Here is a 27,626-nt window from a genome sequence, read left to right on the forward strand (position 1 = left end):
CACATTTTCACTACATCAATCCATTACAAAATGATCCTTACCGAACATGCCCACCCTTGCAGCCTTGGCTGCATTATAAGATGACGGTCAATCCCACTTTTCGTTAGTAACAGAGTAGCCCAAGAGTTGTCGGTGGGTGATGTTGACTAACTATCTTCTCTCTTATCCATCACTTCAAATTATGGACCGATAGCGTAAGTAATCCTAGGTATTTTTGCACGAAATTCAACAAACAAATGCATATATTTGTCCGCTACGATTCTTCTCATCCGCACCATACAAATCAGTTACTTACATATTCTCGATACCTAAAAATTCGAGAACTTTGCAGAGTACAAAGAACAAATGAAGGATTTCTTTATTAATTATTCCTACCCTTAACGAGACAATTCTGTGACCCGAGAATAGAACTAAAAGCCAGAACTTAAGTATACAAACTCTCGAATACCGCTTATCTTTACTTGGTATCTTAATTAAAGTTGTCCAGAGCATAAAACAAACTCCAATATCCTAAATGATGAACCCACAACTTCCCAAATTTTTAATGAACGCCCACTCGTCAGGTACAGATATGACATAATTTTCAAAAGGAGTTTGGTCTAGAGGATCACACTGAAACCAACCCCCCCCCCCGAGCCCACCCGATCAGTTACAGATATGACATAAAAACTCCTTTTGAAAATTATGTCATATAGTCACATTGAAACCAACCTCCAGTGCCCACCCGTCAGTTACAGATATGACATATTTTTCAAAAGAAGTTTGGTCCAGAGGATCACACTGAAACCATCCCCCAGAGCCCACTCCAAACTCCTTTTGAAAATTATGTCATATCTGTAACTGACGTCCAGAGGATCACACTGAAACCAACCTCCAGTGCCCACTCGTCAGTTACAGATATGACATAATTTTCAAAAGGAGTTTGGTCCAGAGGATCATCCAGAAACCAGACCCAGTGCGAACTCAGACACATCTTGTTCTCACAGAAATAAATGCGTCACCTGACATAATGTTAACACCACAACATCCATATCTGACCCTAATGGAAAATACAAAAGTCATCCACATGCATTTCGAAAAAACCTCATATATTGTGTCATCTGTTAAAAATGTGGAATACTACACAATGGGCATACAAGTCTCCACTTAGGAGACCGTCCACGTGAACATCCTTCTTATGTAAGAATTAATGACACTCAAAAACTATAAGTAAACATTTCAATAAATCTACAAACTATAGGAAAACATTTCAATAACTCTACAAACTATATGTAAACATTTCAACAACTCTTCAAACTATAGGTAAACATTTCAATAACTCTAAAACAACATGTAAACATTTTAACAACTCTACAAACTATAGGTAAGCATTTCAATAACTCTACAAACTATAAGTAAACATCCAAAGGTGATATATGCACACTTTTATTTTGTTTTATTTAAATAGATGTTGTTTCATTGTGTCATGAAACACTGGTGTCAATTCCATTTATTTCTTAGTACAGACTCAATTAGTTTTAGCATAACTCATTCTTATTTCATAGCGTGTTTTTGAGGAAACAAGCCTATGGTTCATAAATCTTTGGACAGCTTACTATGCCTGGACATCAATTGCTGCCTTCCCTGCAAGAAAATCGGTTAATTATCAATTAGTGGAAAAAGTCACGGACAAAGTTAGCAAGAACCCTATTTACAATTTATTTACTTGAAAACCTTCCGATGTACAAACTGAACTAAAAAAAGCAGAAAATTTGAAAAAATACATATTAAGTAAGGGTTTTAGCACAAACCTACCATGGGTAATCTAACGTCTGAGCAGTTGACATAGAAAACCACACTGAATCACCTCAAGAAACTTGTCTTCTGCATTATATTTGAACTCCAAACCCCAGTCAATGTATTTAAACCTAGTCTTATAATTATTCATCCTGATACGATTTAAAAAGTTAAAAAAATTCAATCAATTTAGCCGTATATATAATAAGAGAATTCTTCAGCTTTTAATATAGGACAAAATTATGTTTCTATTGGTCTAATAACCACATCCTATCATAACTTCGGTTTCAGGAAACCATGGGTTCTTGAATAGTTAAAAGACCTAAATGTGACATAATGCAACTGGATTTTTTCAACTCAGTGTGGTGCTTCATGTAAACGTGATGCATAAAATCTTAAAAATAAAATAGGACATATAAATTTGAGATTTTTAGGAAGACATACCAGGCTCTAATTAAGACAGTTTTATTTTTTCTGATATGGTGAATAGCTTGTTGATTGAGCTGCCGCAGACAGCAGTGTGACCGGCACTTTACAAGAGTTTAAGAGGACAGCAGTGTGACCAGCACTTTACAAGAGTTTAAGAGGACAGCAATGTGGCCACCACTTTACAAGAGTTTAAGAGGACAGCAGTGTGACCAGCACTTTACAAGAGTTTAAGAAGACAGCAGTGTGACCAGCACTTTACAAGAGTTTAAGAGAACAACGTCTCCCAGTAGCACAGCGTATGTCTGCGGACTTCAACGCTAGAAACCGGGTTTCAATATCCGTGGTGGGCAGAGCGCAGATAGCCCGTTATGTAGCTTTGTGCTTAACTTCAAACAAACAAGATATCAGCAGTGTAGTAAGCACTTTACAAAAGTTTAAGAGGGAAGCTGATAATTTCCTGAAAAATAAAGAGTGGATTTAAATTTTTACTTTTATCAAGGTAGGTAGTGTGCAAGCTAGGGCAATCTTGAGGGACCAGCTCGTCTCATGTTATCTGTATGTTATTTCGTGAAACTCACGGTCTTTCAAAATCAGCTAGTCAACACTACCCCCCCGCCAACTCTTGGACTATACTTTACAAACAAATAGTGGAATTGAAAGTCACATTATAACGCACCCACGGCTGAAAGGGCAAGCATGTTTGGTGATGGGTTTCGAATCAGCTACCGGTAGGTTGCGAGTAGAGCGTCCTAGCCATTAAGTAATGCCAGGCTCTATCAAGTGGTCATCATAAATATATATATAAACATCTTTGAAAGTAATCATTATTTCAACTTCATTAAGAATAAATAATATTTATGATGCACATAAAAACATTTATGGTTAACGGTTTTAAGAAGTCTACATGATATATGGCAGCAAATAATAATAGTTGTAATCATCAATGAAGAATTAATATCACATACTTTCTGCTCTACATACTAAGTTCAATATATAAATTAGAAATAATGATGACAAAGTATTTTTTTTTTCAGAGCTCAGTTTAGCCCCATGGTAGAGCTTTGGATCTCGGAGTTTGAGAGCCAGGTTCCAATCTGTTCGCTACCATAAAATATTACCCGCATTTTAAACTGTGGGTGTGTTATAAGAGCGAGAGTCAATCCCCTAGCGTGAATGGGAGGTAGTGGGGTGCTGTTGATGGCTCCCCTCTGGTCAGTTGTTTCAAATTAGGTACAACGACAGATAGCATTAGTAGCTTTTGAAAAAATATTACTAAATATTTGAATAGAGTATCATTTGTGCAAAATATGTCGAGATAACATATTTCCCGTTCAAAATTCGGGTCTGTAATCAAGTTTTAATGTCGTATCACATGCTAAAGTACTTTCAACGAAAAATAAAAATAAAATTTACTGCCTAAGTTTGGCCCTATGGCTTTTTTTGTTTTTTGTTAATTGTTTCGAAAAATGACCTGATTGACAATAACATAATTATCTGTAAATTGTAATTATATTGTTTGTGGAGATACTCCTCTTGTTACTAGATTGCCTTATAGATTAATTAATGTTTATCGCACTCAATTTTTGATTATTATTTTTCACAAGCTTCGTTTTTTGTTTGTTTTTAAGTACAAACAAAACTATACGATGGGGTATCTTGTGCTGTGCCCACCACAGATCAAAATTTCAACATCTCCACTATTTTATTTAAACACAAAGGATTTTCCTATTTTATAATGTGTTTAAGAATTTTTCTTCGCAAAATGAAGTTTTTGAACTCTTAAAATTGTATTTTTCAATGAATTTGCCTTTCTTAAACATTTTACCAGAATTATTTGATGTAATAATAAAATAATTTACGTTTTATAACAATTAGTGCTTGTAAATTTCGACCATATTGGTGTGTTTAAATTTTAGAAAGTTCAAATTGCAAATAAGTTACTAATGTATTATAAGGCCCAAAATTTTTACTGATAATTAAATAAAATTATAATAATGACACAAGACATTCTTTCCTTCTTTACTTTTTTTTGTCAATAACTACCCACAAGTCATTAAGATTTGGCGCGAGATACTTGCGCATGTTCCATGTTGAAATTCAATTGGCTTTGTTGCGATATAGCCGGTGAAGTAGAATTGTTTAGTGTTGAGTTACGTTAGTAATAAGTAAGTTTCGGAAGTTATACACACACAAAAATTATCACGTTTAATCTTTATTAAAGGCGAGCCAGCATGACGGACAAAGATGCAGGTAGGAAAGAAAAAATCTACATTCACAACTTGTAAAGTTAAACTGTGAATGATTTTTAAGCCTACTTGTCTTAGTCTTCTGAGTGTTGAGAAGCGGATGGTGTGTAATAAACGGGGCTAGTAACATTAATACTAGTAGTAACGTTGCTAGGCCTAATAATATATTATATAATAAGTATACCAAATTTCGATATGTGGACGTACTTGTATCTCATAACCTTAGATTCTGTTACGTTTCAAAGATTTATCTAAGGTGAAATGTTTGTAATATGGTACCTGATGATGACAAAACCTTGTCGAAACGTTGTACATTTGCTGTCATGTTAAACTTATACTAAAGTTTTTCTTCATTACCCATTTAAGCCGTCTCCAGCCATTATTAATATGGTAGTCTAAGCTCATTAAAACTTTTAATAAAAGATCAAGCCTACACATTTTTAAGTATTTGAAATATAATACATTAATTTTGATGATGATTCTTACTGTTAGTGTTAGTCAGATTTGAGAAAAGTTATACTGAATAATGAAAAGACATACTGGTTGATATTTTGTAAAGTTTTGTAATATTGTTGATTTTTAAATAGTGAAAATAAAATTTACACACCATTGGATTTTACAGTTTAGTAGATTTACACTGCAATTTGAATTATGCGTATAATAATTAATGAAAAACAATTAGTAATTGTACCTGTAAATTGACCTTTTGTGTAATGAAACCATCTCATTGGAACAATGTTAATAAAATTTCTCTGAGTGATATCAAATTATTGCTTTACCTGGTATCCTAAGACACTTCATGAAACTTATGACAAGGTAAGATAAAATGTAACCCTAATAAATTACATCAATTTAAAACCTGTACACATAAATTTATATCATATTGATAAATGTAATGAAAACTGTCAACAACGAAATGTTAAAAATCATGTATAAACTTGCATATTTACCTACTAAAGTAAAGGAGAGATTTTGTTATCAGGATTGACAGATATGTACCGGTAATGACATAAAGCAAACTGTTGCCAAGGTAATTTATTGTCTGCCTACAGTTCCAATTCATCATTTTTTGACAGGCTGTTGATTTGATTTGGGCAGACGTGTGTTTGTATCTATATGTATATATCGGTTTATGAATTATGTAATACAGATCACACAGTTTATTGTATGGGATTGTTTTTTCAAATTCAATGAAAAATTTAAAGTTTTGTTTGTGTGTTTTCAAATCAGAAAATGCTTCTGGATACCCAAAAAAAAACCCACCAGCCCAGACCAATGTAGAACATGAAGAGAGCTATCGTTTGATATCACTGACCTTTATTGGTCAAGCATCAACCTCAGACACTGTTTTAGGTTCTAATGTTCACCCATTCCTTGGCAAAATGGCAAAAGAAAGTTTAACTATCTTGGCAATCTTATTTTAGCTGATTTACAACTAATGGGAGTATGGTTGCCTTGAAATAAACTTTGCGTGTAATAGTACTATAGACACGTTTCATTTGTTGTTTGGTTTACAATAATTTAATAAGTAATTTACTTGAATTATAACCATGTTATTTTAGTTTCTTTAATGCTTAAGTATTTTGATTATGGGAGATTTATATATTCACAACTGTGATCTTGTATTCATACGCTTCCATGGCTGCAAACTGTGATTCTCTGGGACTTCTTACTATTAGTACTTAATTTTACTTTCTAACTCAGACTGTTGGATTTAATTTTTAATGAATTTTTTTTCATTAAAGTGGTCCAAAACTTGAACTTCAGAAATTAAATCCATCATATTATACAAAGTAATTTAGTAATGGAATCCTAGTATTTGCAAAATATGATATAAATACTTGTATTATAAATATTTTATTATACATTATGAATAGTCAAAGCATTAAACCAAGCAAAATACATGTATAGTGGTAATGGCATCAATGTATAACCACTGCCTAGATTTCCTGTTCATGCATGATAGTTGAATTGTATATAGTATTGTGGTATGAAACTATTGAATTAAAGCATTTTTTCCATCTTGTAAAATCTACATTGTCTGTGACTATCATTAAGTAATTCACTAGTGTTTGAAGCCCTCACGATACATCATAAGTTATTCAAATAGATTAAAATCTGCATTGTCTGTGACTATCATTAAGTAATTCACTAGTGTTTGAAGCCCTCACGATACATCACAAGTTATTCAAATAGATTAAAATATGCATTGTCTGTGGCTATCATTAAGTAATTCACTAGTGTTTGAAGCCCTCACGATACATCATAAGTTATTCAAATAGATTAAAATCTGCATTGTCTGTGACTATCATTAAGTAATTCACTAGTGTTTGATGCCCTCACGATACATCATAAGTTATTCAAATAGATCATTCTGACAGATTGGCTATGGCTCTGTCAGTGAAAAAGTGAACCAAAATTATAAGCGATTAGAGCTAGTAATACCAAACAGATGCTCAGTTATATGGTTTTGAAATTGGATCTGAACAGATAATCAACATAGTCCGTTACCCATGAGCATCAATTTCATAAGTAGTGTCGTGTAAGATAACTGTTTGATCAAAATTAACAGTTAAATAGATAAATGTCATGAAAACAATCAACTATACCAAAGTCAGTGTTTCCAGCTATTACTGTTTTCGATTATTCTATCTATCCAAATAATATGAACATTTACCACTTCCATTGGTAGGAATGTGCACGACACTGTGCATGCCTTCTGTTTGTACACAGTTCAGGGACTTACAGGTGTGGATTAGTAGCTGTTTCTTATATAACTACCCATAGTGATGCCCGTTGGTCGTGTTTATTATATCTAAATAACAGTGTAGCTTTAACCCCATGTGTCAAAGGCCATGTCATTGCGTTTCCTGACTTGCATTCAAAATTTTATTAACTACTATGTTATGAATTTATGTCAATAAGTTTGGCATCAAACTGTAGATTATAATTCAAATTTTGGTATTATACATTATTTGATATGTTAATTTAAAAGTAAATATTTAAAAAACACCTAAACATCGATTTTTGTGTGTCACGTGGTATGTTGAATGCAGCGCTAGTTCAAATTAAATGCTTGTGATGTCAAAATACAAAGTCTGTAGTTTCGTACAAATTAGAAACTCAAATTACCGATATTGACAAGCTAGAATATAAAATAAGAAGGTCTTATCTTTTCTATTTGCTGAGATATTGCTCATGTAATAAATCAAACACAGTAGCCTCACTCACCTCTTTCCATTTTTGGAAATGGTCCCTTACATGCACTTTCTTCTGTATATGACATGTGAATAACCAATCAAAAGCTCAGAATATCCCCCTAGTGGCTTTCCCAGCCATTTTCAGGTTTTACGATGTCTATAAATTCTTTCGATACAAATTTTCATGTTGGCAAGGTGCGTCTTTGGTGAGATTGAAATTTCAAATTTTTAGACCCAAATACAGCATATCTACTAAGTTTGATAAATTATTGTGGAATTCTTTAGTATCAGTATAGTGATTTATGATTTTTGGTTATTTCAAATGTATATATATAAAACCTAAAAAAAATTATTTCGTTTCACATCCTCCACGTGCGAAATTTGATAAGGCTTAGCAAACGAGTAGAAAGTTTGTAACTGGAAGATATAATTGTTTGCTAGACTTCTTTATTTACTGTTTTTTTGTTTTAAGAAAAATAAGTTTAAGAACTTATTTGTAAATAGTAATAATGTGAATACATATATAATGTATTATAACTGAAATGAGACTGTTTTTCAAAATGCTGGTCCACTAAAACACAGCCAACACAGGTCACTTTGTAAAGGTCAGCTTTATATTATTGGATTCAGTATCACAAGTGCATGTGCGTCGTGTCATTGCAACTTCTGTAATGTTAACCAAGCATGACTGTAAGGTCAGTATAATAAAAATATATAAATGTTATGAGATTTAAGCTATTTAGACTAAACATTTGTGTTTCATGTTATAATTTATAGTCATTCTAGAAAAAAAAATCATATTTATTTCCTAATGTTTTTATGGTGGTTACAATGTCGGTCAAATTGACAGACCCTGTATAATTAAGGTAGAGAAAATAACAGACAAAACATAAAGTTTTACTGAAAACAAACGTTTGAAATGTATTTAGGAGGTTTTAGAGATTATACTAATAATATTTGAAGATTTTGTGAAGATATACATACTGCATTAAAAGTTACAGTATAAAACTTTTAACATGTGCAAATGTGCATACGAACTCTTGTATTTTATACTGAGACCATCACGAAAGGGTTAACTTAATGTAACCAGTATTATTAAGAGTAAGATTGTTTTAAAAAAAGAAAAGTTATGACAAGTTAATTTCCCTGAAAGGGGGGCTGAAGGCTGCCTGGAGGGGTCATCTGTTGTAAGCACTCTCACCACTACACAGTAGTGTTGTCAGTCAGTCAGTCAGTAGACATTAAAATGACGTCAGTAAAATGTGCGCATGCCATGAATCACGAAAATTATGCATGACTTGTGAACTTCAAAATAAAAATATTTGTAACTCTTATTAATTTTGGTTTTATTTACTGTTAGAACAGAACACTTGGGGACCCTGCAGAAGTACACCTAGTATTCATTATACTTTGTTTGCTTGAAAAAAAAGATTGCTAAATAACTAGGTTATTTGATTGTTTCTGAGAACGTATCTGACATGGCTTGTAACTTTCTAGATATTATATAATAACTAAGTCATTTATTAGCCTGTTTATGTGAGTACTAATGCTGTTTAGTTATGACTAATCTCGCTAGACCAGAAGCATTAAAAGGGGAAAACAGTCTGGCTGTTGGTAGGTGCTTCTTAAACACATTAGTACAGCAAGCTTTACGTTGTTTGATTGATTGATTTTTTTTAGCATGCATGTCCAGTCTTTACTGTGTAATGTAAAATTTATCATTCCAATGGGTTCTTTCTAAAACATCCTTTAATATCTAAAGATTGCTTAAAGTTTTATGATGTTTTTGTACTTATCAAATTGTTGAATATTTTTGTGTTTCACGCTTATGATGGAATCAGCAAAAAATCAAAATGTATGTAATTAAATATATTTTCACATTACCATGATTTTAGTATTTCTTACAATACTTTGATTTCCATCTCATGAATTATTTTAACCGCTGCAGAGAGGACATGTAGTATCACCTCAAGTTTTCTTGACAAAAGTTGCTGTACCTAAAAATGTATCATATTAAGTGAAGAGAAATTTTGAAAATGTTTTTAAAAACTCAAAAGAAGCTGAGAAAAAAAAATTAGTCTCATAATAATTGATTAATAATTGCTTAATGAACCTGATGTTTAATCGATTAGCAAATTCCACCAATCCCCCGGTTCTATAAGTATTGACAATCTTTTATTATTATAATACTCAGTTTTTGTTCTGAATATGCATATGTATTTCATTTCAATGGAAGGTGGATGTAAATATACTTTGAAACATTTTGTACAACAACATATTTAAAGCTTATCAGAGTTTTTAAAAAGGTCTAATGTTAGGTCACAGAATAATGTTACAAATTTATTTATTGATACTATTAAGTATGGTAAAGTTTAGCCCAAACTGAACTAAAGCAAAAACATACATGAGCTACAGAGTTAATTTATCTCCATTGAATATAGGTTGTATTTAATATAGGCTTAACTAATGTTAGGCCTAAAGACAAGTATACTTATAGATTTTGGTGTCTGTTTAGAATAATTTTGTATTATTCTAGAAATCCTGTATTTAATAATTTTGTATTATTCTAGAAATCCTGTGTTTAAGGAAGCACTTTTGCAATAAAGATACTAATTTGATTGGAAATGTTTTGCAGGTCTGTGCTGGTGTAAATAAAATGCCAATAAAGACAACATTTATAATATTCAATATCATGCAGAGGAACATTCCAGTGGGGCAAATGACAGGTTTATTGAGATGCATCCTGTGCTCTTTACTTCATAAAACATGGTACAAATACAGGTTTATCATAAGGCAATCAGCAGAGAAAAAATGGAACAGAAAATAAACTTGGCAATGTAATTATATGATTATCATCTCTAGAATTAGGTGATTAGTGTTTGTTTTTTTTTAACCGATTAATTGACACTACAGCATTCCTCAAACCATGGTATGTACAAGAGAAAAAACAACAAAAAAAAAAGGCCAGGGGAAAGGTAGGATGCTCAGCCAGCAGTTACACAACAAAATGGGTGGTGGTGGGTATTATCAGCCAGCTGAAAATTAGCCATAACTCTAAAAAACAAGATAGCCGGTTTTGTGGCAGTATGATCGCTTGGATAGTTGGAATAATCAGATTGTAGTCAAAAACTAATTTTGATCAATTGATTAATTAGTTTCCTTGCACAAATCGATTAAATCACCCAGCTTTAAATGCGTTGCCACTGTGGTTAACGGCAGGCTTGTGTACGTACTAGTTATTTTTTATTAATTAATAGCTTATTTTGTTGTATTTTTGTTGCTCAATTCTTTAAGGGTTTTTTATTTCCTCTCTTTCTGTTGTTTTTACTTTTTCTTTTTTGTGGTCTTTCCTAGTATGATGGTTTTTTTTGGTGTATTTTAACATTTTTATTTATAATTATTCTTTATGTAACTTAGGTTTTTATTATAAAAACAAAACAAAATGTTGTAAGTTATATTCTATTTCTGTGATGGTTTTTGGCTATTTTTTATGTATGTTATTATTTCTAGTAACTATTTGACTTTGATTTTACAACGTGAATGTTTATTCCTTTATAAATGTTTGGCTAGATGAGATGCAGACTGATTTTCACTCTTCCTTTTTACCTCTGCCACCAAAGGTGGGCAGAGGTTATGTTTTCACTAGGGCTGATATGATACATATCTGTATATTGATACCATACATATCTAGATACATAAGTTTTACCAATGGTTTGTTACAAAGTTTGACAGTCTTGACAATAAAATTTAATTACAAACAGATGTATAATGTTAAGAACTTTACTGTAGTATAGTGTGTAGTGTTGTGTATATGTTCCACTAATCTGTTATGATTTGTTATAACATGACTGAGAACTTTACTGTAGTATAGTGTGTAGTGTTGTGTATATGTTCCACTAATCTGTTATTATGATTTGTTTTAACATGACTGAGAACTTTATTGTAGTATACTGTGTAGTGTTGTGTATATTTTCCACTAATCTGTTGTTATGATTTGTTTTAACATGACTGAGAACTTTACTGTAGTATAGTGTGTAGTGTTGTGTATATTTTCCACTAATCTGTTATTATGATTTGTTTTAACATGACTGAGAACTTTACTGTAGTATAGTTCATAACATATTAGTGGAAAATATACACAACACTACACACTATACTACAGTAAAGTTCCCAATTATGTTAAAACAAATCATAACAACAGATTAGTGGAAAATATACACAACACTACACACTATACTACAGTCAAGTTCTCAATCATGTTAAAACAAATCATAACAACAGATTAGTGGAAAATATACACAACAGATACACAACACTACACACTATACTACAGTAAAGTTCTCAGTCATGTTAAAACAAATTTCCACTAATCTGTTATGATTTGTTTTAACATGATTGAGAACTTTACTGTAGTATAGTGTGTAGCGTTGTGTATATTTTCCACTAATCTGTTATTATGATTTGTTTTAACATGATTTTTATTACGCATGTGTGCCGGCATCATTGCATAGGTCAGCTTTCAGTAAGGGTACATAAAACTGACAAAAGTAGCTGTTATGTTTTGTTTTTAATGTGAATAACTGTATTATTGTTTATCAGTAAATGTGCTGTTGTTGAAATATTGATCTAAAAATGTATTTCTTTTTAAGTTATGTAAACAGAGATGTGGAGGAGGTTTTGGTGTATCAACATACAAATTGTGGCTGGTGTATTGCAACATGTATTGTGTCATAAGCCTAATACCACCTCTACTTTTTGAACCTGGTAAAAGGTGCACGTACACTTATTTTATTAGGATTATTTATCAAACTTTATGAGAGAGCGTATATTTTACTTTATACTGACAATGCTCTTTCATTTGGTGAAAATCAAATGTTCATATCTCTATAGACAGTATGCCAGAAATATGGTGTAGACGTGTTGTTACAAATAAATAATTTTTTAATGTTCTGGTCAAGTTTGAAAACATTTTATTCATTAATTTTGTTTTTATTCTGAAATGCTAAATTTCAGGTTTCAAGTTTTGACATAAAATTCTAGCTTTAAAACTGATAATAAAAAAAATCCTAAACATCAAATGATTTTTTCCCAAATCTAACCTGATTTCTAAATGAGTGAAATAAAATAGATAATTACAATTCTCTTGTTGAATCTTGTTCTTACTATAATGTTCATTAAAAGTTGATGGTATGTATAGGCCTAGATAGCTATGTCATATCATGAACTGTAGTATTAGGGGAAAGGCCTCATCGGCAATGGATATGGTAGATCTAGTGTGGCTGAAATATGACACGATATTTCACTTGTCGGTTCTTATAATTATTAATCTACTTTTGTCCCATTGATGATTTGGTTGCTTGACTCACTGTGAGAACGAGATTAGCTTGCTGGTTTGTCTGTTCTTGTGATTACTAATAGTTATTTCAAGTAGATAATAATAAATAATCAGTTATGAAATATAAAGAAATAGTGTCATGCTACTCAAAAAGTCTGATGTGTAAATGACTTAAATAAAACTGATGATATACATAGTGCCTAGACCACTGATGAGCTGTGGTATTCTGAGAAATACTTCATAGGCACTGTATATGGCAAGTGCTGTGTGGTTGCCACATTATAACGTATTCTCCTATTTCACTGTTGGGTTTCTAGAATTAATACAAGAAATGCCATCTAATACTTTCGTTCAGCAATGACTTAAAATAACCTTGTTAACACAGGGACATGTAGGGTTAATCCATGTTATATTACCTCTAATCAGTGAGTGATTTTTTTATTGTTACGTGGGCCATGATGATATTCACATTTTAATTGTCAAAAAAATTATATATATATTATTGTGTGGGTGTGTGTGTATGCAGTGTTTTGGCAAAATGGACGTAAAATGTGAAAAATATGCTTCTAACAGGTTAGGTAAGTACACCTCGTATGTATACTTCATAGCAGACAGTCACCAAACTATGCAAGGACATGCATGAGAATGAACACCAGCATATATTTACTTAGGACTGTTTTGTTTCATTCCATGCAAGATCATTTGTTATACTGAACTTGTAGCCTGATTTGCTCATATTTTCTGTTTTTGTTTACTTAGGGTTGTTTTGTTTCATTCTCTATAAGATCATTTGTTACACTGAACTGGTAGCTTGATTTGCTCATATTTTCTGTTTTAGTATATTTAGGACTGTTTTGTTTTATTCCATGCAAGATCATTTGTTACACTGAACTGGTAGCTTGGTTTGCTCATATTTACTGTTTTTGTTTATTTAGGGCTGTTTTGTTTCATTCTGTATAAGATCATTTGTTATACCTGAACTAGTAGCCTGGTTTGCTCATATTTACTGTTTTTGTTTATTTAGGACTGTTTTGTTTCATTCTGTATAAGATCATTTGTTATACCTGAACTGGTCGCTTGGTTTACTCATATTTTCTGTTTTTGTTTATTTAGGACTGTTTTGTTTCATTCTGTGTAAGATCATTTATTATACCTGAACTAGTAGCCTGGTTTGATCATATTTACTGTTTTTGTTTATTTAGGACTGTTTTGTTTCATTTTGTGTAAGATCATTTGTTATACCTGAACTGGTAGCCTGGTTTGCTCATATTTACTGTTTTTGTTTATTTAGGACTGTTTTGTTTCATTCCGTGTAAGATCATTTGTTACACTGAACCGGTAGCTTGGTTTGCTCATATTTTCTGTTTTTGTTAACAATGTTTTGTGTGTTTGATTAGTTAGCTTCCTTCATGATAAATCTTTATTGCCATATGTTACTGTTTTGGAATGAAATTGATTTAGATGTTTCTGTAATTTTGTTGTTGCTGTGGTTAGAATTTTATTTGCTTCCTTTTCTATTAAGATCATTGTGTGGTCACATGTTAGGTGTTTGGTTGTGTGGGGGCTGCTTTGATCCATTTAGGTTTATAATTTTTTATACTTGTGGTAGAATATGGCCGGGATTTTCTGACATACGCCTTTGGTCTCCACAAGATTACATAACAATCTAAACAGTGTATCACTTATGTTTCTCTACTTTTTGTGTGCTAGTGTTAAAGATTTTGTTTCTCTGGATACGTAACGTTGAATTTCACTAGTTCTGGTGATTTCAGCCAATCTAGCAGGTTCCACAGCCATTTTGTGGTTAGTGTAGACCTAATTTTGTGTACAAAAAAAAAAGTTTAAACAGTACAGAATTAAACTGCTATAAGCCTAACTAGACTTCTTCTGTGGAACAAACTTGTTTGTGGAAAAAATTAACAAAAGTAACTATGATAAAACATTGTTTGTGGAAAAATTAAAGTAACTGTGCGTAAAAACATTGTAGAAAATTTAACAGAAGTAACTGATAAAACATTGTGGAGAAATTAACAGAAGTAAATGTGTGTAAAAACATTGTTTGTGGAAAATTAACAAAGTAACTGTGCATAAAAACATTGTGGAGAAATTAACAGAAGTAACTGTGTGTTAAAACATTGTTTGTGGAGAAATTAACAAAAGTAACTGTGTGTTAAAACATTGTTTGTGGAGAAATTAACAAAAGTAACTGTGTGATAAAATCTTAATATTTTTATATAAAATACTCTGTTTCTGTCTGAACCTGCTCTGTGGAAGAATAGTGGCCTGATGTTATTAATTGACATGTAGAATCTAATATTTTTGTTGTATTGATCACTTTCAACTTAATTCTCTGTTTCACTTTATAATTCTGTGTAGATATAAAATTGTACATGAATCCATTTATTGTTGAATTAAGTAAACTATATGTTTGATGTTGCTTCTAAACTGTAAGATTGTAGTTTATGCATAAAGCTAGGTGACTAGAATAACTTACCAATCAGTTGTTGGGCTCATTAATAAACTACAATCAGCCAGCCAATTATTATCCTGAAGTGTCTAGAAATAACATTACTCTCATGCAAGTTGGCAAATAAAAGTAATGCTACAGATCAGGTTAATATATTTAACCATTCAGTTCTACTTTTGTAAATTGTGGGATAATTTTTTTCTAATAACTTTTAAGGTACTAAATGTTTTGGTTCTAGTATTGTAAAAACATTCTAACACAAGTGGCCTGAATGCCACTAAACATTTAAAATTTAACAACATAGAATCAGTCATTTATTACATGCATGATTTATTAAAAAAATAAATGATTACATTGCAGTGTGAAAGTCCCTGTAGACATTTTCACTGAACAAACAAGATCATTTCTACTGATGTCTAAAATGTTTTATGAAGTAGCCTTTATAGGCCTAATACTACTTAATGGAGTTATTGTGAAAACACATTTAAAAAAAATAGACAAATACTGTTATATTCTTAAGAACTTTTCACTGACACACACTGTCTCACAACTCTCTTTGAACTAGGAAACACTATTTTTTTACACCATGAAAAATACTTTTTAACTAACTTTCTTATCTCTGTGATTTTTTGAAGTTTGTAGAAAACTCACAAATGTGTGTAGGAATGAACTTTATTAGGTTATTGTGTTAGGTACTACTGTTGTTTGGAAAATGTTACTGTGTGATGATAATTTTACCATCGTGGTGCAGTAGTAATCAGATTAAGTTCAACCATTGCTAAAAACAAAGTTTGCATTCTGCGCTATCAAATTTTCAGTAATGCAAGTTTTTGTTATCATTGAAATATCGTGGCACAGCTAAGTTTGATATATATGTATGGACAAGTTTTTTGTTATTGTTACAGTTAAATAGCTACCTAACAGTAACGTGTGAACATGAACAATCTTAGCTACCTAACACTAACATGTGAACATGAACAATCTATGATTTAGAGTGGTATATTTGTGTGTAACTGGTAAACTTGTACTGGCTATTTATAGATTTTCAGGCTGTAAGCTGGTCAAATTTTAAAAGACTGATTGTAGAATATGGAATCAACAATATAGAGATATTTAATACATGTATTACCAGTTTTATGCAGAATGCTTTGTTTTTATAACTTGTCTCCATGTTACATTCTTGTGAACCAGGATTACCAGCTGAAATAGCATAAATATTTTAATTATTTCACCAAGTTGCTACCTTACACCCGGTGTATCATTTCTTCCTATACATCTGTTTATTAGTTCAGTGTAGTTTAGTTTATAAAAGCTGTAGTTTATCTCTAACTTGTCTTTTTTTTTTAGTATGAAATAGCTTTCTTATTGAAATAAACTTATTTTACCATTTCTTCCAGATTTGTGCATTTACTCAGTAATACCAGTAATCTTCTACATTTCTCAGTCCAGAAGTTCATTTATGTAGAAATTTAACAATCCAGAAATTCTCTGCTTTTACTCCAAGAAAGTTTCTAAATGGGGAGTTCCATGCCAGGGTGACATGACACCTTAAAAATAAATTTTAGTTATTGTAATATCTCAATATTTTATTGGCATTATGCGAAATATGATGCAGTCAACTTAATACAATAGATATATGCTTTGAAATTAAGTTTACTTAAACAGTTTAAAGTGTAAACGGTGTGCATTTTTGATAACTTCAAACGTTTACTTTATTCTATTGGTGTAAAATTCCAAATATATTGTTCATGTATGCTGTTTGTTCTCGATATAATTGTTGTGAATTGCACCACTTTTGCCCGGGAATCACAAAACCCTCACGTGCTCAGTTTGCTAGAACATTTGAGAAGTTCCACGACTGAGCATAAAACGAGTGGAGTCAGATGCCCCTCTCTCTGTTGCCTCTCACTCGGTCGGTCACTTCGCCTCGCTTCGCACACAGTCAAAACAAAGTCTGATTTTATTCCTCTCATATATAATCAAGTTCTGCAAAACTCTGTTTTTTAAAATCTTTTAAACTGTAGTTCTGTAAACATAAATTATTTCATATTTTTTAGAAAATCATTTGAAATGCTGGCAGCTTCCAGTTCAAGTAAAGTCAGAAAGTGCAAAAATCACTTAAACAGTTTCTGCTACATTTGTATAAAATATATTACAATTTTACAAAGAAAAACATTAGGCTCCACATGTGTTTTGTAGTTTGCACATCTGGCTTGATACGGTAGCTGAATAAAAAGAGAGCAAGTATATCATTTACAGTTTCCATGATATGGCATGATCTTCCAGTGCCACATCCACCAGTGAACTGGGAAACAGAAGAGTTATCCTGAAAAGAAGACAATGAATCATCTTCATCTAGTAATTCTATTCTTGTGGCACCTCAATATAAACTGCCTCATCTGATCACACAAGAAGAGCTAAATGATCTGATTCGTAACTTGTCTCTATCAAAGCAGCAAGGGGAACTTCTTGACTCTTGTTTACAGAAATGGAATTTATTAACTCCAGGAACTAAAGTTTCAATTTACAGAAGTCACCATCAAAATCTTGCTTCTTATAACATGCAAAATTTTTTTGTTTCTGCACAAATGTTGATACATTAATGGAAGAATTAGGTACTGAACATCATCCTCAAGAATGGAGACTTTTTATCGACTCATCTAAAGTTAGTCTGAAAGCTGTACTTTTGCACAATGGGAACACTAAGCCATCGATTCCTCTTGCTAATACTGTGGACATGAAAGAAACTTATCAAAGCATACAAATTATACTTGAGGCCATCATACTGGAACATATGTATGTAGTGATCTGAAAGTTATTGCACTCCTGCTAGGCCTACAGATTGGGTATACCAAACGCTGTTGCTTTTTGTGTCTCTGGAACATCCGAGATGATAAAAATCATTTAAAAAAGGAATGGCCAGTGAGAGGGAATTACATACAAGGGAAACAGAATATTGTGTATCAACTTTTAGTGAATCCTCAAAATGTGTTTCTTACCCACTTCATATTAAATGAATGAACAAATATGGTAATGGTTTCAGATATCTGTCTGATAAGTTTCCAGAAATCAGTGAAGCAAAAATGAAAGGAGGTATGTTTGTTGGCTACACATTCTGGAACAACTGATGGATGATGATTTTGAAACAGTACTCAATCAGGAAGAACTTGCTGCCTGGAGATCATTCAAACTGGTTGTCAAAACTTTCTTAGGAAATCACAGAGATGAAAACTATGTTGTGTTGGTTGATGGTATGCTGGTCTAGGAATTCACTAAAGATGTACTTCTTACACTCCCACTTAGACATATTTTTATATGATCTAGGTGTAGTGAGCGATGAGCATGGTGAGCTCTTCCACCAAGATATTTCTACAATGGAACAGCAATATCAAGGACAATAGAATCATGTGTTGATGGAAGATTACTGTTGGTTCTTACAGTGTGAAAATGAAAACATATACAAATGGTACAGCAAGTCAAGCAGAAATTTTTAATAAATAATAACAGTTTGGAACACAGCCTGAATGTAGTTTCACTATATAATCTTACTATACTCATTGCTGTCTTAAACTGCTATTATGTATTATTTTTAAACATTCTTTAATAAAATCTTTAATGAATAAAGTTATTTTCATGATATATAAGAGCATTTTTAATAAATCTGTCAACTCTAAGACTAGAGATGGTCAGTAATTTTCAACATGATTTCTAGAATTAGAATCACCAAATTATTCAGAAACAGTTGTATTTTTATCTAGTACCAGAGAAAACTTTTTTTTTTGTTGCCTGGTGTCATTAGATCTGCAACTGTTAAGTGAATATTGAGATGTCTTCCTCTTGACAGTAATACTTTACATAAAATGGAAACTTTTATGTTATTAGGACTCTTTTCTCACTTCAGTGGAAGACAAAACATTTAATAACATTTTGTTTCCACTTGGTTAGAGGATGGAGAAATTTTTTGTTGTTATGATTGAACTGTCGTACTCTACATGTACTTGGCTGAATGGAGAATCGAGTTGATTTTTTTGAAATGTTTTTATTCAACTTTATTAAGAACTGTTTAGTGTAAACTTAAATAACTATAAATTGTTCATTAACGTAGTAGGTGAACTTATTTCAATATCACTCCTGTTTTTTTGGCAAAACCATTATTTATAAAACTTTGAGTCTGATCCCAAAACTGAGAATAACATGTATTTCTGATTGCTACAGGTGTTGCTGTATGTATGGTGTGTTGTCAAGTTTGTAAGTTTATTAGGAGTTTGGTAGAATATATGAGTATCAAGATTAAAGAAATAGTAATTGGTTTTTATAATACAGTACAGTGGTCATTGAATTGTTTGATGGATTCATTTCAACAACAACATTTTATTTCTTATTAGTGGAGGAAAGAGTTATTAATGAAGAATATAAAATCTGGAAGAAGAATACGCCATTTCTTTATGATCTAGTAATGACCCATGCCTTAGAATGGCCAAGTCTGACTGCTCAGTGGCTTCCAGATGTGACAAGGTAATCAGATGAAATCACTCCTTAAAGTATTCTTGTATTTGTCGTAAAGTTCAGATGAACGGTATGTGCAATGAAAATATTATAGATATTGGTCTACTGTCGAAAGCATAGAAAATTTAAAACAGATGATTAATATGGTATTTTTTATTGTTTAACTTTACATTGATGAATGATACAAAACATTAGATAAATAAAGAAAATAAAAAGGGTAAGGAAGATATTGTGCCTTTAAAGTGTTAGTAAATTTCTCAAATTGTAGTGGTTTCGTTAAAAACGTTTTTACTAGAAAGGTGTTATTTAAGTACTCGAACGACATATTTTAGAACTGTACAGGTGTTTTGATTCTCGTTTTGCTTATTGTTAATTTGATATTTCTTTATGAATAGGCCAGAAGGAAAAGATTACTCGATTCACAGGCTTATCCTTGGAACACATACGTAAGTGTCAAGTGTTGAAACTTGTTGGTCATTGAATTAAAATCTAGTTTAATAAAAAAAAAAAATACTTTTAAATAAGTAACATTAAGATTTTAGATTTCCAAATCAAGTAAAAGACTTATTTACACAGTTAATTGTACAAGTGACTGTTTTTCATCTTATTTAAGTCATTGTTCTTTGCAAACAAAATCTTTTCTTTTTCTGAGATTTTTGTCGTACATTTGATGACAATGAATGTATATTATACTGTTTACAAATACCCACGTCAGAAGATAAGTAAAATAGCCAATGTAAAAGGGAAAAATTCAGTTTCTATTGTTTTTGAGCACATTTTATAATAGATAACTATGAATAAATTACTCTTGAAGTTTAATAATTAATGTCAGATCTAAAAGATAATATAGTATGCATTTTTTAACAGTTTATACAGACTTAAAAATAGTGTAATATACATAGCTCTATTTTAACAGTTAATTTAACAGGTTAATATTAGCCAGTAATGTTGAGTAAGTCTCATCTTTTTTAAAAGTTTGTTACTAAATGTTACCATGTTAAAATGAACAGTAAACTGGTGTGATTTATTTGTGATAGTAGTGTAGGACAACGATCAACACAGACTTTCTTTAGATAGTGTGAAAACAGTTATGTCATGTACGTTATTACGGAAGATGTGTTTCAGCGTAGTTTTTAGTATTCTTTACTTTTCATTTTAGTTACACTAAATGTGTTTGTTTTTATGTAGGAATTTTCTGTCTTTTGTTTTATTATTAACAGTTTTGTTAGCCGTCACAATTGAGTTACTGTGGTGTTTGTTTTATGTACAATTAATTGTTAATGTTAACAAACTGAAAGTAAGTAACAGAGTTGTTTCAAAAGACCGGTTGTTGTCTGTAATTATCATTCTGTAATAAATAAAGGCATTTTTGTACATATTTTCTGTGAACAATTAAGTAACTTAAAAATTGTATGTAGTTCAACTTCTATTAATAGATCAGATGAACAAAACCACCTACTGATAGCTAGTGTACAACTACCGAGTGAAGATGCCCAGTTTGATGCTTCCCATTACGACAGTGAAAAGGGAGGTACGTAACTATAACACAGGTGTAATTAACAAAGATGAAACAGTGAAAAGGGATGTATGTAACTATAACACAGGTGTAATTAACAAAGGTGAAACAGTGAAAAGGGTGGTACGTTACTATAACACGTGTAATTAATAAAGATGAAAAAACTTCGATTAGGGTTAGTGGCTACTATAACACAGGTGTAATTAACAAAGATGAAAAACATCGATTAGGGTTAGTGGCTACTATAACATAGGTGTAATTAACAAAGGTGAAACAGTGAAAAAGGTGGTACATTACTATAACACGTGTAATTAATAAAGATGAAAAAACGTCGATTAGGGTTAGTGGCTACTATAACATAGGTGTAATTAACAAAGGTGAAACAGTGAAAGGGGGTACGTTACTATAACACGTGTAATTAATAAAGATGAAAAAACGTCGATTAGGGTTAGTGGCTACTATAACATAGGTGTAATTAACAAAGGTAAAACAGTGAAAGGGGTATGTTACTATAACACAGGTGTAATTAACAAAGATGAAAAAATGTCGATTAGGGTTAGTGGGTACTATAACACGTGTAATTAACAAAGATGAAAAAACGTCGATTAGGGTTAGTGGCTACTATAACATAGGTGTAATTAACAAAGGTGAAACAGTGAAAAGGGGGGTATGTTACTATAACACAGGTGTAATTAACAAAGATGAAAAAACGTCGATTAGGGTTAGTGGCTACTATAACATAGGTGTAATTAACAAAGATTAAACAGTGAAAAGGGGGGGTATGTTACTATAACACAGGTGTAATTAACAAAGATGAAAAAACATCGATTAGGGTTAGTGTTTCTGCTTCTCTCACAATTTTTGTTATTTTTTATCTCAATAGACAACATAGAATGAACCTTTCCAGCAAAACTTGAAACCCCACAAATCTAACAAATAAAATTACCGAAAGTGGAGCAAAGGAGGATAACAGTATCCCTGCCCACCCCAATTGAGGGAAATTTCGTTCCTTTAAAAATTAAATTCCTGTCACTAAATTGTTCATTTTTGTTGTTGTTGTTTTCCTGTTAGTGTCATAATTTTAATTTCAAGATAAACTTTTCATATTAAACTATGATTATAGATAAGTCCAACCTCGCATAGCGATGTTACTGCAAACACAAACTTTTAGTACGTTACATAGTTCAATACTATAATTTTTAAACCAAAGACTGAAAGACTAATTTATTGTTATATCCTACTAATATTCACTGTTAACCATTTATTATGTAACCAATTAGTACTGGAAACATTTAAGAAAAATAGGGCTTTTAACATTAAAAAAAAAATGCCAACACACAAAATTGGGTGAAATGCTAAAGTTTAAATTTGTATGAAAACACAGGTTGAATGTGACAAATGCATAGAAAGGTTAAGTGTGTTCGTGGCTGATGGATTTGATCTTGATAATAAAAGATTACAAATCACAGTTAAAACAAAAACTAATTTAGAGTATGTCAGCTTGAAATATCCCATTTTATCCTCATTGTGATTAAGATGTACCTGTTTTACACATGTGAATATCCTTCAAATACTAGAAACTACAATGATTGTCGTTTGTGTTTTCTTGATTGCTAAGTACTAGGTTATTTTTACAGTTTTACATAATTTAGTTTTCTTTCTTTCTTAAATTAAAATTTTTAATAAGTTGTATTTATAAAAAAAAAGTTTTTTTGTTGTTTTAGAGTTTGGAGGTTTTGGCTCGGTGAGTGGAAAGATTGAGATAGAGATCAAAATAAACCATGAAGGTGAAGTCAATAGAGCACGTTTCATGCCTCAAAACCCCTGCATCATTGCTACTAAAACGCCATCTAGTGATGTTCTGGTATTTGATTACACAAAACATCCTTCAAAACCAGGTAAATTTACATAATTCAAACATCCGTAGAAAAATGTTTGTTGCCCAAAGTTGAATATACTTAGACATAGTATGGATTTACTTGGTAGAACCCAGCAAATCTATTGTGTTGACTTTAAAAAAAACAGTCTCATTTTAAGCTGTAAGTTTTTAACTAGTAAATTTAGAATGTTTAGGAAGTAAAATCCAAAAAGGCAAGTAAAAAATTATTTTAAACCTTCTGTTTCTTACCAGGGTGATACGAAAAACTATACACTATTTGAAGCTTGAATAATTTGTTGAACTATAACTAGACATGTTCAGAACTTAAGAGTTTTTACATATTTTGTACTTAAAGATGTATACTATTTATACCTGTAAGGCTTAAGTTAAAACAAACGTTTGTTGTTCTTGCAGATCCCAATGGTAAATGTAATCCAGACCTACGTCTCAGAGGTCATCAGAAAGAAGGGTAATGTATTCATGATAGTGACCCCTCTTACAATTAAAATTGAAGAATTGGTTGTTTTTAACACTCAACTTCCAATATATATGCTATATCCTTCTTTGACAGAAACTGACTGTTATAGCAAAAATAATTAATTGTAAGATATATGTATCTAACCTTAATAAATATTTTTGATTATTAGAAAACATAGGAGTTATAGATTTAAGTCCCACAACTCTTGGTTAAAGAAGCATATGAGGCTTAACTAAACCAATTACAAAGAAAAAAATATTTGAGATTTTTTAATTTAACCTGAAATACGATAAATTCTGTATGTAAACTTAAATAGTTACTCCGTTGTACAGAACACATTTGTTTGGTACAACAGAGTAACTATTAATGTAGTTTTATTTAAAGCTTTGCCTCATTCCAAATGTGTTCTGTACAACGGAGTAACTATTAATGTAGTTTTATTTAAAGCTTTGCCTCATTCCAAATGTGTTCTGTACAACGGAGTAACTATTAATGTAGTTTTACTTAAAGCTTTGCCTTATTTCAAATGTTCTATACAACAGAGTAACTATTAATGTAGTTTTATTTAAAGCTTTGCCTCATTTCAAATGTTCTATACAACAGAGTAACTATTAATGTAGTTTTATTTAAAGCTTAGCCTCATTTCAAATGTTCTATACAACAGAGTAACTATTAATGTAGTTTTATTTAAAGCTTTGCCTCATTTCAAATGTTCTATACAACAGAGTAACTATTAATGTAGTTTTATTTAAAGCTTTGCCTCATTTCAAATGTTACTCTGTTGTACAGAACATATTTGAAATAAGGCAAAGCTTTAAATAAAACTACATTAATAGTTACTCTGTTGTATAGAACATTTGAAATGAGAACACATTTAAAAAGCTGATGTTGCTATATTAAAGTTGGCAACTTAAACTCCACAAAAACAAAACAAATTTTTACAAAACTCCATAAATGTAGTACACTTATCAATCAGCTCTGAATTGTAATACTTCCAAAGTAGGTTTACAAGATGTGCTTTCTAATTCTTGCAATAAACTCATACTTAGAATTCCAGACTTGGCAAGTTGATGCAACATTGGTAATGATAGTATTTCAGATGTCTATTTCATGCTGAAAAGTTTTCATGATAACATTTTCTGTACTGTAACAACACTCCTTTTATTTATTTTTTCTCCTGATTTTTATAATGAATCAAATAGTAATATGTTGTACAAATATTGTGTTCAGTCAGTTGCATTGTCCACCGGTATCTTAAGGGACATTCAGTGATGTTTTAGAGATTGCTAAATAAGTCATATCTTGAAATGTTAAAGATATTTTGAAAATCTTTTGGGATTTTAAAAGGGGGGAAATTGTGTCTGTGAGTCATTTAAAATTAATGATTTTAATTCACGCATTTCTTAACTGTAAAATTCTTTTTACTTAGTACTTGAGAAGTTGATCGTAATGTTAACGTATTCCACTTGCTTTATTTTACAAGTTCACAACGAACAACATCCAAGTATATTTTTCACTCGTACTTTAAAATGTTGTAGAAGTAAAGAAAGTTAAAATACCTTCTTACTGTTAACTTTGTTTAACTGGAATTTATTACGAGACATTTCTATAAATGTAAATAAAATCACGACCTATGTCTCCAGAATTTAACTTTATTAGCCCAATATTTCGCTATTACAGCTTCGTCAGGAGCTCTTGATGTCCTACAAATTCCCTAATCCAGTTAACTCTAAATTGGAACACTGTCGTTCGAAACGTGTATTGGTGTACAATTTATGAATGACAGTGTTCTAATTTAGATTTAACTGGATTAGGGAACTTGTAGGACATCGTTAGCTCCTGACGAAGCTGTAATAGCAAAATATTGAGCTAATAAATTAACATTCTGGAGATATAGGTTGTGATTTTATTTACTTTTTTTTATAAAGTTAGATTTTTGTGCCCATTATATAAAATATCTTTATGTAATTAACAAAGGGGAAGCTGTTGTTATTGATAGACACATTAGACATTTTAATCTCCTTTCCAGTTCCTAAAAATGTTCCCATAAATTATTGGTCTCTTTAAACCAAAATGAATATGTAGTCAGCATTGAATATCTGATTATTTGATAAAAATACACCAGTTTAACAAGTAAACCTATTTACTTAGCTATGGACTTTCATGGAATGCTAACCTGAATCTCACATGATCGTCTGATGCACTAAGTAGATGACCTAGTTAGTGTTTTTCTGTTAGTTTAACAAGTACACTTATTTACTTAACTATGGACTTTCATGGAATGCTAACCTGAGCAGTCATCTACTTAGTGCATCAGAAGATCATGTGAGTAGTTAGTGTTTTTCTGTTAGTTTAACAAGTAAACCTATTTACTTAGCTATGGACTTTCATGGAATGCTAACCTGAGCAGTCATCTACTTAGTGCATCAGACGATCATGTGAGTAGTTAGTGTTTTTCTGTTAGTTTAACAAGTAAATCTATTTACATAGCTATGGACTTTCATGGAATGTTAACCTGAATGGTCATCTACTTAGTGCATCAGACGATCATGTGAGTAGTTAGTGTTTTTCTGTTAGTTTAACAAGTAAACCTATTTACTTAGCTATGGACTTTCATGGAATGCTAACTTGAATGGTCATCTACTTAGTGCATCAGACGATCATGTGAGTAGTTAGTGTTTTTCTGTTAGTTTAACAAGTAAACCTGTTTACATAGCTATGGACTTTCATGGAATGCTAACCTGAGCAGTCATATACTTAGTGCATCAGACGATCATGTGAGTAGTTAGTGTTTTTACGTTAGTTTAACAAGTAAACCTATTTACATAGCTATGGACTTTCATGGAATGCTAACCTGAATGGTCATCTACTTAGTGCATCAGACGATCATGTGAGTAGTTAGTGTTTTTCTGTTATGCTCGGTAGAAAAGTTTTTATAAAGTTTACTTAAAAATTTAGTTTTGTAGCTGTTCCTATGAGTAACAGGAACATAATTTTACTCTCGGAGGTGTTTATCCACCATTTGATGACTTACTTAAAAAAGTTAGTATTGGTAAATGAACTTTAAAGCTTGACCTAAGACCTTGTATATTTTATGAAATAGACACTGTCAATAACTACCGTTAAAGTGTCACAGAGAAACAAATATTCATAAATAAGAAATCTGAAACAGTAGTTTTATGACAACATTGGGTAAATAAATACTAAAAATCTGTGATGTGGGAATCATTTGTACAACATTGAAAGAAAAAGATAACTTGTGAATATTAGGGCTGAAAATTAATTCATTGTTAACCTGCCAATTTGTTTTAGTAATGTTAAATGTTTAATACAGCTTTTTTCTTTATTTTCAGACAATCTGTTTGTGGGATATCAATTCAACTCCAAAAGAAAACATAGTTGATGCAAAAACTATATTCACAGGACACACGGCCGTTGTTGAGGTGAGTTGACTTAACTCTTACAACACGGGGTCAGTCAATGTGACAACCTCGTAACCATCTTGTGCTTGTTATAGTTTTTATGCTATAACTTTTAAATTAGTAAGCAAACGTTAACGAAATTTGGCAGATTATCAGTAAACATTACAATGCTTTCATATGAAAAATATCAAATTTTTTTTATTAAATCATAAGGTTTGTAAAGCAGTGTTTCTCTCGTGGCTTTTTTTTTTTTTTTTACATATCTTGCCAATCTATCATGCAAGGTAATTTTCATTTTGCGATTAAAAAATACTTTATGCTTCACAAACTTGAAATTTCACATGCAAAATCTTTATAATGTCCGGATAGTTA

General features: G+C 31.4%; 1 protein-coding gene across 2 annotated transcripts in view; it reads left to right on the forward strand.

Annotated features, from left to right (window-relative positions):
- The first annotated feature begins 4,281 nt into the window (after positions 1-4,281).
- LOC106470692 (probable histone-binding protein Caf1) overlaps positions 4,282-27,626 on the forward strand; it is a 40,656-nt gene continuing 17,311 nt past the window's right edge. Inside the window, exons 1-8 of one of the 2 annotated variants that reach the window (XM_013931252.2) lie at positions 4,282-4,455; positions 19,839-19,968; positions 20,355-20,405; positions 21,378-21,490; positions 23,200-23,373; positions 23,769-23,823; positions 26,662-26,722; positions 27,186-27,275. In XM_013931252.2, coding sequence (XP_013786706.1) covers positions 4,437-4,455; positions 19,839-19,968; positions 20,355-20,405; positions 21,378-21,490; positions 23,200-23,373; positions 23,769-23,823; positions 26,662-26,722; positions 27,186-27,275 — 693 coding nt within the window. In that variant the 5' untranslated portion in view covers positions 4,282-4,436. The remainder of the gene's footprint in view (positions 4,456-19,838; positions 19,969-20,354; positions 20,406-21,377; positions 21,491-23,199; positions 23,374-23,768; positions 23,824-26,661; positions 26,723-27,185; positions 27,276-27,626) is intronic. The other variant, XM_013931253.2, reaches the window with a different exon arrangement.

This window comes from Limulus polyphemus, unplaced genomic scaffold, assembly GCF_000517525.1.
Source record: "Limulus polyphemus unplaced genomic scaffold, Limulus_polyphemus-2.1.2 Scaffold4161, whole genome shotgun sequence".
In the NCBI taxonomy this organism is placed as follows: domain Eukaryota; kingdom Metazoa; phylum Arthropoda; class Merostomata; order Xiphosura; family Limulidae; genus Limulus; species Limulus polyphemus.